Below are 12,098 nucleotides of genomic sequence, written 5' to 3'. Positions count from 1 at the left end.
CGTTGCGTGTTGTGCAGTGTTGCATGTGGGGGGTTCTCCACTCAGTGGGACATTAGTATTGGCCAGAGTGTTAGGACCGATTAGGAGTTGTGATGTGGTCTGCACGGCAGGTCCTTTCGTGGACAGCATCGCGGGCGTCCCCGAGGAGTTCCGTCACGTGGTGTGGACGCACAGCATGCGGAGGCTGGCCGTCCTGGTGGGGCGAGCGCTGCGATTCGGAGAGTCGGTCCTCCTGGTGGGAGACACAGGGTATGGACCTGAAACAGACACCGCACAAACTCAACTCGTCTGTCTGATCTCCGAGTGGAGTGAAAGGGAACACTTCTGAGGGCTGAAGTTTTGTGGTTTTTATTTATTGTTTTTTATTTTCTTCTTAGGTGTGGAAAGACGACCATCTGCCAGCTGTTTGCTGCCCTGGCAGGACAGCAGTTCTTCTCCCTGAACTGTCACCTGCACATGGAGACATCAGACTTCCTGGGAGGGCTGCGTCCGGTCAGACACGCCGGGACACATCAGGTACAGGCTTGCATGGGAATTGCTTCATAAAAAAAAAAATCATAATTTTAAATTAATTAAAATTAAATGAGCTAAATTACAGGTTAGCCTATATGCTACACTTAAATGTAGCTGAAAAACCCCTATCTGGCAGCATAATCTTGGTTACAACCCTAGTCAGGTACCTCCAGACTAACTGCAGGTAAAGCAGATAGGAAGTCCTAACCCCCTGCTGGTACTGCCTGTGTGCTGTGCGGCGCTGCAGGTGGACGCAGAAGACGGCCGTCTGTTTGAGTGGCAGGACGGGCCTCTGGTCCAGGCCATGAAGCAGGCAGGGGTGTTCCTCATGGACGAGATCTCCCTGGCAGACGATTCTGTGCTGGAGAGACTCAACAGGTGGGCACGCTCTCTCCGTCACGGCTCTTAGCTCTCCCTCACACATGAGCGTCACTGACCTTTGACCTCTTCCCCTCGCAGCGTTCTGGAGACGGAGAGGTCCCTGTTGCTGGCTGAGAAGGGCAGCGGGGATGATGATGATGTGGAGGTGATCACAGCGGCGCCCAGCTTCCGCCTGGTGGCCACCATGAACCCTGGAGGAGACTTCGGCAAGAAGGAGGTAAAGCTCTTAAATGTAGATCCTGAAAGATCAGCCATCATGGCTTCTGGTTATTTAAACCATACACTTGTTCTCTCTGTGTGTGTGTGTGTGCAGCTTTCCCCAGCTCTCAGGAACAGGTTCACCGAGATCTGGTGCCCTCAGACCAACAGCCGTAGTGACCTGGTCCAGATCATCCAACACAACCTGCGCTCAGGCCTCGCCATAGACGGTACCCCAGCTCCTCTCCTCCGCTCAGTCTGTCTCACGTCTGGAGTAAAGCCCCCCTCCTCCTCCCCTCTCTCTCTGACGCATCCCGTAACCCTGACGACGCGCCCTGTCCCCCTCCATGCAGGCGGAGACATCGCTGAGCTGATGCTGGACTTCATCGACTGGCTAACCAGTCAGGAGTTCGGACGGCGCTGCATCCTGAGCGTGAGGGACATCCTGTCCTGGGTCCACTTCCTGAACGTGGTGTGTGAGCGTGACATGGATGGCTTTATGACCATGGGGGCGGAGGAGGATGAGGAGGAGGCTGAGTGGGACCTCAGGCTGGACACCATCACTGCCTTCATCCACGCTGCCTGTCTGGTGTACGTGGACGGCATCGGATCAGGTCAGACACTGCCACACGACACTGACTCCACCTGTGTAAACTCAGGAAGTGCTAGAATCACATGACTCAAGTGTCCTCCTCCTCTTCCTAATTTCCTCTTCTTTCTCTCACTCCCCCCCACCCCCTCCTCCCCCCACCCCTCCCTGCTCTCTCCCACTCCCCCCACCCCTCCCTCCTCTCTCCCACTCCCCCCACCCCTCCCTCCTCTCTCCCACTCCCCCCACCCCTCCCTCCTCTCTCCCACTCCCCCCCTCCTCCTCCCCCCTCCCCTCCTCTCTTCCACCTCCCCCCACCCCTCCCTCCTCTCTTCCACTCCCCCCCCCCCCCTCCTCTCTTCCCCTCCTCTCTTCCACCTCCCCCCCACCCCCCCTCCTCTCTCCCACTCCTCCTCCCCCCTCCTCTCCTCCCCCCCACCTCCCCCTCCTCCCCCGTGTTGTTACCCATCAGGCACGACGGCGTCGTCAGCTGAGAGTGCCCTGGTGGCTCGCCGGTCCTGTCTGGGCTTCCTGCAGCAGAGGCTGAGCAGGGTCACCCAGCTGGACCAGGAGATGCTGGACGCCCTGCGGGTGTACGACACCACCCTGCCCAGGGAGCCCCAGCTGGGGGATGACTTCTTCGGCATCGACCCCTTCTACATCGCCCTAGGTCTGGACGTTTTTTTCCTCTGGACGTGTCCTGCAGTAGTGTTTCCATAGCAGATTCTCTGCTGTGTCTGGAAATGCAGGTCGACTTCATCTTTATTTCCCCTCGACCCTTCAGGACCAGCGACTGAGAGCCGGAGCCTGTCAGACTACGCCCTGGCCGCGGGCACCACTGCGGTGAACGCCCAGAGGATCCTCCGAGCCCTGAAGCTCCAGAGGCCCGTGCTGCTGGAGGGCTCCCCTGGCGTGGGCAAGACCAGCCTGGTGGCAGCCCTGGCCAAGGCCTCTGGGAACCACCTGGTCCGAATTAATCTCTCTGAACAAACGGTAAGCCCCTGTTCCCCAGTCTCTCAATGTTTATGTTAGCCAGAACATCTGTGCTTCTGCTGCTATATAATGTCTCAAAAGAGACGGGTGGACTAGCGATCACTCCCTGATCGGTTAATGATGTTGTTTTGTCCCGGGGCAGGATGTGACGGATCTGTTTGGGACTGACCTGCCTGTAGAGGGGGGGAAGGGGGGAGAGTTTGCTTGGCGAGATGGTCCTCTTCTGGCTGCACTGAAGGCTGGTCACTGGATAGTCCTGGATGAGGTACGATATCTCCCACAACCTACTGTATTTCAGAGTTATGGAATTATGTTATAGAGTTATGTTATGGAATACAGAGTCTTTGTGTTCGTTAGATGTGTATGTATGATTTTCCATGTGATACTGATATGAATGCTTGTGGTTTTCTTTTCTTCTGTAGTTGAACCTGGCTTCCCAGTCAGTTCTCGAGGGCCTGAACGCCTGCTTTGACCACCGCTCAGAGATCTATATTCCGGAGCTGGGAATGACCTTCCAGGTGCAGCACGAGAAGACCAAGATCTACGGCTGCCAGAACCCCTTCATCCAGGGAGGGGGGCGCAAGGGACTGCCCAAATCATTCCTCAACAGGTTCACTCAGGTACTGTAGACGTGAGCCAGCCAAACACACAGAAACATGATCACGTTATTATTATCATAAAATATATGTAATTATGTAATTGCACTCCTGCCTTTTACAGGTGTTTGTGGACCAACTCACCAGTGAAGATATGGAGTTTATCGGGGACTCAATTTTCCCCAACATCGACAAGCAAATCACCTCTAAAATGGTGCAGTTCAATAACCGGGTAGGTTAAGGACTCGTGTCCCTGGTCCAGTCAGAGCCTCTGGGGTTCAGTGCGACTCTGGACTGACCTCGTCTGTCCCTCTGTGGCCAGGGTCCAGCAGGGTTAGATGTCCTCGCTTGATCCCATTGTGACAATAAAGGACAATACCCGCCAGTCTGTCCCAGCAGTTGGCATCGTTTCCCTGCCCATAGAGCTATTCGTGGTAATTGGTTCAATGTCCCAAGTTCACTGCTGGCTTTGTTTTATTTTGGGGGGGCTCTATGAGCTCTGTGTGGTCCACTGGCTTCTGAATACACAAGCCACTTATCTCTTCTCCACTGCTTTGTCCTATATCTGGTCACAAACCATCCTTCTGTGTCCTGCTCTGTTTGTCCCTCCTCTCCCTCCGTCCCTCAGCTCGTGCAGGAAGTCTCTGTCGAGAGGAAGTGGGGTCAGAAAGGAGGCCCCTGGGAATTCAACCTGCGAGACATGTTCCGCTGGTGTCAGCTGATGCAAGCCGACCAATCGCCCGGCTTCTTCAACCCAGGTCAGCATGTGGGTGTGGTGTACGCAGACCGGATGAGGACAGAGACAGATAAGACCCAGGTATGTACAGCCCTGCTGTTTACTAACTTCTAGTCTTGAGTTGTCTGTGAAACTTGATGCTAGTTCAAAGCTGTCAGCTCTTCTCATGAATACTCCTCTGTTCAGGTGCTGTCTGTGTTCCGGAAGGTGTTTGGTGAAGATTTTGAGCCCTACACTGGTTCAAGGCAGTTCCACATCACACCACTTAACCTTCAGGTTGGTCACAGCCTCGACACCTCATCCAGTGCTAGACGGAAAGCAAAAATAAAGAGTTTATATAAAAACCCACAGATGTGTAAAAAGTGCATAAAGTCATCCCCCCCGCCATGTTCCCCCAGGTGGGCTTCTCAGTCCTTCAGCGCAGTGGGGGGGCCCCAGTGGTCCTGGACCCCCCCCTGTCCATCACCCACCAGGCCCTGCGCCCTCTGGAGTCGGTCATGAAGTGTGTGGAGATGGGCTGGATGTCCATCCTGGTGGGCCCCACAGCCAGCGGGAAGACCAGCCTGGTGCGTCTGCTGGCTCTGCTCACAGGCCACCGTCTCCGGGTCATGGCCATGAACAGCGCCATGGATACCACAGAGCTGCTGGGCGGGTTCGAGCAGGTAACTCAGCAACCTGGGACAGCTGCCTTCACCCTGCAGAGCAGACTTGGTTTTATAGCTCAGATTTGCCTGGTGTTCTCCTCTAAAGCGGCTTAGTGCGAACAGAGGGTGTAAAAGAAAGCCTAGCGCTTACTTCCTTGTTGTGCTAGCTGTGTTACGCTTGCTAGTTTAAATGGCCCACGTGCCCAATTGCCTCGTGCCGCGTGCGTGAACCGTTTTTTCCCAATTCAAACCGAGAACGCGACGCGTCAGAGCCTGCTTCTGCGTTCCCCCAGGTGGACATCATGCGGCCATGGCAACAGGTGCTGGAGACGGTGGACTACGTGGTTGCCATGGTGACGAGGCGGGGCCTGATGTCGCTGGATGGGGCGGTGCAGGACACAGAGTTCCTGCTGAAGACCTGGAGCCTGTTCTGCCGCTGGCTGAAGGACGAGGGTCTGGAGAGCACTGGGGGGACGGTCACCTCGGACGCCCTGAACAAGCTGGAGGTCATCATCCTGCTGCTGCAGAAGCTCAACACTAAACTCAAGGTCTTCACAGGTACGGCCCTCCCTCACACGCTGTGTTTGGCCCTTCCATGAACGGCTGTCCTGTTTAAAAACAAACTGACTGCGAGCTAATGTCGCTGGTGTGGTTAATGTCGCTGGTGTGGTTAATGTCACTGGTGTGGTTAATGTCACTGGTGTGGTTATATTTCATTGTTTGTTTTTTTTATCCTTGTTGCATTCATGTTTAAATGTTGTTTGTTTTATTAGAAGGATGCTATGACCCAGATTCTAATAAAACAAACAAAATGTAAACATGAATGCAACAAGGATCAAACAAACAATGAAGTAAAACCACAGCAGCTACAGTAAGGTGAGTGGAGACCCTGTGTGATGGGCTGCACTGTCGTCCTCAGACATGTCCAAGCTGCAGATGGACTTCACCCTGCTGAAGGAGCGTCTGGCCCAGCTGCAGGACGGCTGGACCAACGGAGGCTTCGAGTGGCTGGATGGGATGTTGGTGCAGGCCCTGCAGGCTGGGGACTGGCTGCTCATGGACAACGTCAACTTCTGCAGGTGAGGGGAGGATGCCGGGGTGAGAGGAGGGGGTTACAGGCATCCAAGAGCTTCAGCCAACCTGAGCAGAGTCGACGTCAGTGTGACTTAAATTTGTTTGTGTTCAGCCCCTCGGTGCTGGACCGCCTCAACGCCCTGCTGGAACCGGGCGGCTGTCTGACCATCAACGAGCGTGGCGTCATCGACGGGACCACGCCCAGGATCACGCCTCACCCCAACTTCAGGTACGTCACACAGAGCTGGAACTCCTGGCTCAGCACACGGACAGCAACACCTGGGGGCTCCGCCTGACGTGAGCTGGTGTCCCGCGTTCCTCCAGGCTGTTCCTGACCATGGACCCCGCGCACGGGGAGATCTCCAGGGCCATGAGGAACCGAGGGGTGGAGATCTACGTCCCAGGAGAACACGAGGGTGTGTGCTGGGACTCTCTGGACCTGAAGACTGTGCTGCACACAGTGGGAGTGACCGGGGACTGCGTGTGTGATCTGCTCATCGAAATCCACGCTGACATCAAGACCACCATCTGGGGTAAGCTTCCAGAGACGGTCCTTTACTTTGAAAACAGGAGTGGCTGGTGTTTTCCCAGCCACTGATCAAGTGATCTAAACAGACAGATATGTAAGGATGGAAGTCTCTTCTCCCCCTCTCTCCCTCCCTCCCTCCCTCCCCCTCCCTCCCTCTCCCTCCCTCCCTCCTCCTCTCTCTCTCCCTCCCTCCTACTCTCCCTCCCTCCCCCTCCCTCCTCCTCTCTCCCCCTCTCCCTCCCTCCCTCCCTCCCTCCTCCTCTCCCTCCCTCCCCGGCCAGACTCTCCTGCCTCCTCTGTGTCCTCCCTGCTCCATGCTGCCACCCTGCTGTCCTGCCAGCTGCAGAGAGGAGTGGACCTGCCCAGCGCCCTGCAGCACTCCTGTGGAGAAGCCTACTCCCTCTGCCAGCGCACCACCGCCAGCCAGCGGGTACCAACAGCACACGCCGCCTCCACTCCTAGCAGTCCAGCCTGTCTGTCATCACAGTCCTCGACAGCACAGCAGGCCAAAGCACAGGTGTTGACGCTTGTTTGTTCTGCTGTGTCTCTCTGCAGCAAGCCCAGCAGGTGATCGAGAGACGGCTAGCCATCCTGGACACAGAGGACTGGGGCAGCGGGCTGCTGTGTGCTGGGGTGTGGCCGGACGGCTTCCCCTCCGCACTCCTCTCCACCGAGGACTCCTGCTTCTCCTCCGTCCTCCGCGACGGACAGGTCCTGTCCTTCTGCCTCAACACCCTCAGCCTGCAGGGCAAGAGGTCAGACACTGGACCACGCTCACGGGTAACGTAGAGAAGGTTTGGTTTTGGAGCTACAAGGCTGATGTCTGTGTGGCTTCCCCCTTGTGTGTGGAACCAGGAGTCGTCCGCTGAGCCTGTGTGACCTCCAGAGGGCGCTGCAGAGCGGAGGGGTCCACGAGGGCCTGGTGTTCTCTGGAGGGGTGGTGGACCTGGAGGATGGGGACACCCTGCGCCTCATCCCCACGGCCGTCAGGCTGCTGACGGAGAGGGCCTCCCACAGCGACTGGATCCTGCGCAGCAGCTGGCTGGCCCACCTGGGCAGGAGCTACAAGTCCGCCCCCGGTACGTCCCAGAGATGGAGCCACAGACAAGCAGGCAGTTGGAGCGTTAATATCAGGGACATTAGGTCCTGACGGTACACTCACATACTTAATATGTCAACTTCGTTGCTCTGGAACGTTCTGTGAGGGATACGTATGTGCTGTGTACCAGGGATGCTCATTTAGAAACTAAATTCTGACCGCTCGTTAATGACCGTCAAACTATTAACCGACAATATGAAAATGTAGAATGGACAGTGTCTGTGACCCATAAAAAATATATATATTTGTGGCGGTAGGCAGAGGCGGAGCCAGACGTTGTAAAAATGTTGGCCAGCCCAAACCAGCTTTAACAAATGTGTGTTCGTACTTTTACTCTGTAAACATACTTGAAGTCTAATATTTTTTTTCCGCTCTGCTTGTTTGCAGATCCGGCGCTGGTGCAACTGGAGGCGGGAAACCGAGCTCTGAAGGCGGTGTTCTCCAGCAAGCTGATGGTCAAGGGCAAGAGCCTCACCGAACTGCTGCAGCCGCACAGCACAGGTACCAAACACACACCCGCTAAAACACTTCTACATCAACACAAAAAGATTTCACAAACAAATGAAAAAGTTTGAGTGCTTTTGAGAGCTGCAGTGTTGAGGTTAACGGCGTCTGCGATGTGGGTAGATGACTACAGGATCCTGGTGGACATGCGATGGAACAAGCAATATCTGGACATTCTGGCCAACACGTGCAACTTTGAGGATGAGGAGAGGTACATGGAGTTCATGGAGGCCCTGAACGCCGTCGCTAACAGGTACGTGCCCGAGTCTCAGTCTGACCGCTGGAGTCTCAGTCTGATCGCTGGAGTCTCAGTCTGATCGCTGGAGTCTCAGTCTGACCGCTGGAGTCTCAGTCTGATCGCTGGAGTCTCAGTCTGATCGCTGGAGTCTCAGTCTGACCGCTGGAGTCTCAGTCTGATCGCTGGAGTCTCAGTCTGATCGCTGGAGTCTCAGTCGGACCGCTGGTGCCTCAGTCTGACCACTGGTGTCGCTGCGATGGGGAAGGAGTCACCGGGTGTGTTTTGTGTTTTCACAGGATTGTCCTGCAGATGGACAGAGAGGAGAGGGCTGTCATCTGCACCTGTGCCATCAATGCATCAGCACACAACAGCGCCCTAAGACTGGCCACCGCGTTCTCCAAAGGTACCCAAACACACAAGGAGCCCAGCTGAAACACACTTCCACCTGGACGCTTAAAAAAAAAAAAACACAAAAAAAGTTACAGGATGTTGGTGTTGATTCCTATTTTGTTTTCCCTCACCTGAAGGGACAGTGGACATCGGCCACCTGCCACACCCGGTGCTGATACACCTACGCTCCTTTTTCGACCTATGGGACGACTTCATCCTGGAGGGCATCCAGACAGGCCAGCCCTACATATCAGACCACCTCATGTTCGAGGTCAGACTCCAGGCATTACACACTAGTCACTTCATCTGAAGGCTCCTTATTGCATCTCATAAACCTCAATCATGGCTGCTCTGTGTATAACTGTGCGTGTGTGTAACTGTGTGTGTGTGTGTGTATAACTGTGTGTGTGTGTATGTGTATAACTGTGCGTGTGTGTGTATAACTGTGCGTGTGTGTGTATAACTGTGTGTGTGTGTGTATAACTGTGTGTGTGTGTATAACTGTGTGTGTATGTGTGTGTATAACTGTGCGTGTGTGTGTATAACTGTGTGTGTGTGTGTATAACTGTGTGTGTGTGTATAACTGTGTGTGTGTGTGTGTGTATAACTGTGCGTGTGTGTGTATATAACTGTGTGTGTGTGTCTCCAGGTTCTGCAGCTGCTGCAGTGGAGAGACCGCTTCTGGGACGTGTGCAACACGCTCCCCGCAGACTCCCAGGGCGTGTCGGTGCTGTCGCTGCACTGGCAGTGGGTCCAGAAGCACCTGATCTTACGGCTGCCTCATCTGCTCCTGGGGGACGGCACCTACGAGTGAGTTTATCCTCCACAGATCCCCCACACTCTCCCAGACACCACCCTGGTGAGAGGCTGTGGTCAGGCTGCTGTGGTCAGACTGCTGTGGTCAGGCTGTGTGGTCAGACTGCTGTGGTCAGGCTGCTGTGATCCGGCTGTGTGGTCAGGCTGCTGTGGTCAGACTGCTGTGGTCAGACTGCTGTGTCCAGGCTGCTGTGGTCAGGCTGCTGGTCAGGCTGTGTGATGGTGACGTGAGGTTTCTCTTGTCTTCCAGAGGACAGCAGGAGCTGCAGACGGTGTCAGCTGCCATCCAGACGGTCCTGTCCACCCCGGTCACTGTGGCCACTGCCCTGAAGGGCATCCAGAAGACACTGGGAAAACCACTGCCCTTCAAGGTACAGAGAATGTCTGATCACAGACCTCCTAATGCTTCCTGTTAATCTTCCTGATGTGTTATTTTGAAAAGTCACAGTACTGGATGTTGACACGTCTTCACCTTATTGAGAAACATTTTAAACAATAAAAAAAACATTAAGGAACAATAAGAAACAACAATACTATAAATGTGTAATAAAAAACAAAAACAAACACCCTCTTTCAGTTGGAGTCAGTGGCTGAGTGTGCGTCTCGTCTGAGAGTCCTGAGCCACGTCCTGGATGTGGGGGACCTGAGGCTGGACGGCTCGTCCAGGAAGCAGGAGGTGGCCCGCCTCCAGGAGGCTGTCCTGGGCCTGGAGACCAAGGAGAGGCTGCTGGAGGCCTGGGGCCTGGTCCTGCTCGCCAACAACCAGCTCGAGCCGCAGAACTCAGGTCGGCTGAATCACACGGCTTCTAACGTCGGCCGTCGGGGAAAATGTTCTGCGCATTGGCTTCCTCTGATGTCTGTTACGTCGTGCTCCTCAGGTGTGCTGGAGAGGTTGGTGTCCTGCGTGGAGCAGCAGCAGGGTCACATGACCTCCTGCGGCCTCCTGGAAGTTCGTCCGTCCGTGACGGGAGACGGCCAGCCGGCAGACAGCGCCCCCGCCTGCAGGGAGGTGTTACTGCAGCTGCGCCGCAGGGCCCAGCTCTGGCCGCTGGTGGAGGAACTAGCCCTTCTCAACCAGCTCCGGCTGTGTGCAGACCTGCTGCAGATGGCCCTCACGCAGGGGTAGGGAGCAGTGGAACGCCGTGGTGAAGGAGGTGGTCGGCCATGTTTGCTCGCTGCAGTGTTGTCTCGTCAGGGTTGAATATCTGGTGGTGTTGCTTCCTCAGGGATAGGGACAGGGAGGACAGCATGAGGAGGGAACTCTCCCAGCACCTGCGCTTCTGCCTCCAGTCCACTCCCATGAACGTCAGCCAGCTGCAGCCTCTCTGGTTCCTGCTCAGCAGTGACCGGGTCAGTGAGACTCCCTGTTTAACCTTTCAAGCGCCAAAGCGTCCATGTTTCTGTCCTGTGTGGTGACCGTGTTTCTGTCCTGTGTGGTGACCGTGTTTCTGTCCTGTGTGGTGACCGTGTTTCTGTCCTGTGTGGTGACCGTGTTGCACTCCTCCCCCCAGCCTTCGGAGGAGCTGCAGTTTGTGTGGTGACCGTGTTTCTGTCCTGTGTGGTGACCGTGTTGCACTCCTCCCCCCAGCCTTCGGAGGAGCTGCAGTTTGTGTGGTGACCGTGTTTCTGTCCTGTGTGGTGACCGTGTTTCTGTCCTGTGTGGTGACCGTGTTGCACTCCTCCCCCCAGCCTTCGGAGGAGCTGCAGTTTGTGTGGTGCGAGCTGCTGTCTGAAGCCCTGGCCTCTCTGTGGAGCAGCAGCGTGACCTCTGACCCCGAGCGCTGGCTGAAGTGGGACCCCCTGAATCCAGAGACCCAGATGGCAGCAAAGTCATCTCTGGTACCTGACAGCACGGTACCGTAGCTACAGTGTAACGTCTAATGGTGTTCTAATCGGAATGTAAAGTTGAAAATAACTGTCATGTTGTTTTCCTTTCCAGGGTCCTGGCATGCTGAATAAAGCTGTGTGGTCGCATTGCATGCTGGGAGTTCTAAGCAGCATTGAGAGTGGGGGCGGCTGGGACCCCACAGGGATGTCGCTCCTTTCGGCCTCCAGGGTCACCCTCGGGGAATGGCGGGAGAGGAGCCAGCAGCTGCAGGATGTCAGCGCCCTGCTGTGGAACAACATGGCCATGCCTGTCCTGGCTGAGTGCAGGTACACACACTGGGCGGAAAACACATTTACATTTAGTCATTTAGCAGACGCTCTTATCCAGAGCGACTTACAGTAAATACAGGGACATTCCCCCGAGGCAAGTAGGGTGAAGTGCCTTGCCTAAGGACACAACGTCAGTTGGCATGACCGGGAATCGAACTGGCAACCTTCGGATTACTAGCCCGACTCCCTAACCGCTCAGCCACCTGACTCCCTGGTGTTCCTGTGTTTCCCCCCACAGACGAACAGACAGCAAGCTGCAGGGGGTGGTGCTGCGCAGGCAGCTGCAGAGCATGGCCGACCTGCTGCCCCCCGCCCTGCAGGAGGGCTACACCGAGAGCTGTGAGAGCCTGGTGGAGGACCAGGACCCCCTGGTGGCTGCCCAGGAGATCCAGACCGTCCTCCGAGACTTCCTGGCCCCCAGCCTGCTCCCCGAAGGCATGCTGGACGCCCTGCTCACCGGCCTGCAGCAGTACGTCCAGAACAAGGTCCAGCCCGGGCCCAGCCCGGCCGCACGCTCCGGGGTGTTCTGGGTCAACATGGGCCTGATGCACATGAAGGTGTGGACCCCGCAGACCATCTTCGACCCGGCCGTGAAGCGAGCCTACAAGCTGAGCTACTCTCAGGAGGAGGTGGGTACCCCT

The 12,098-nt window shown here is 55.8% G+C and overlaps 1 protein-coding gene across 1 annotated transcript in view; it reads left to right on the top strand.

Moving 5' to 3' along the window:
- The window catches only part of mdn1 (midasin AAA ATPase 1), a 40,084-nt gene that overhangs the window by 9,968 nt on the left and 18,018 nt on the right, over positions 1-12,098 (top strand). Inside the window, exons 29-61 of the mRNA XM_067241152.1 lie at positions 111-249; positions 378-516; positions 761-891; positions 973-1,111; positions 1,208-1,322; positions 1,446-1,706; positions 2,154-2,351; positions 2,466-2,674; positions 2,817-2,939; positions 3,097-3,294; positions 3,395-3,502; positions 3,899-4,087; positions 4,193-4,282; positions 4,405-4,668; positions 4,944-5,208; positions 5,570-5,729; positions 5,837-5,953; positions 6,049-6,257; positions 6,535-6,683; positions 6,809-7,008; positions 7,109-7,332; positions 7,740-7,853; positions 7,980-8,109; positions 8,391-8,497; positions 8,622-8,755; positions 9,134-9,294; positions 9,551-9,671; positions 9,878-10,085; positions 10,179-10,422; positions 10,527-10,650; positions 10,990-11,154; positions 11,240-11,454; positions 11,696-12,086. Of these exons, the coding sequence (XP_067097253.1) occupies positions 111-249; positions 378-516; positions 761-891; positions 973-1,111; positions 1,208-1,322; positions 1,446-1,706; positions 2,154-2,351; positions 2,466-2,674; positions 2,817-2,939; positions 3,097-3,294; positions 3,395-3,502; positions 3,899-4,087; positions 4,193-4,282; positions 4,405-4,668; positions 4,944-5,208; positions 5,570-5,729; positions 5,837-5,953; positions 6,049-6,257; positions 6,535-6,683; positions 6,809-7,008; positions 7,109-7,332; positions 7,740-7,853; positions 7,980-8,109; positions 8,391-8,497; positions 8,622-8,755; positions 9,134-9,294; positions 9,551-9,671; positions 9,878-10,085; positions 10,179-10,422; positions 10,527-10,650; positions 10,990-11,154; positions 11,240-11,454; positions 11,696-12,086 (5,741 nt within the window). The remainder of the gene's footprint in view (positions 1-110; positions 250-377; positions 517-760; positions 892-972; positions 1,112-1,207; positions 1,323-1,445; positions 1,707-2,153; positions 2,352-2,465; positions 2,675-2,816; positions 2,940-3,096; positions 3,295-3,394; positions 3,503-3,898; positions 4,088-4,192; positions 4,283-4,404; positions 4,669-4,943; positions 5,209-5,569; positions 5,730-5,836; positions 5,954-6,048; positions 6,258-6,534; positions 6,684-6,808; positions 7,009-7,108; positions 7,333-7,739; positions 7,854-7,979; positions 8,110-8,390; positions 8,498-8,621; positions 8,756-9,133; positions 9,295-9,550; positions 9,672-9,877; positions 10,086-10,178; positions 10,423-10,526; positions 10,651-10,989; positions 11,155-11,239; positions 11,455-11,695; positions 12,087-12,098) is intronic.

Source organism: Osmerus mordax, chromosome 8 (assembly GCF_038355195.1).
Source record: "Osmerus mordax isolate fOsmMor3 chromosome 8, fOsmMor3.pri, whole genome shotgun sequence".
Taxonomy (NCBI): Eukaryota; Metazoa; Chordata; class Actinopteri; order Osmeriformes; family Osmeridae; genus Osmerus; species Osmerus mordax.
The sequence above is the reverse complement of the archived record's forward strand: the minus strand, read 5'-3'. Positions and strand labels throughout refer to the sequence as shown.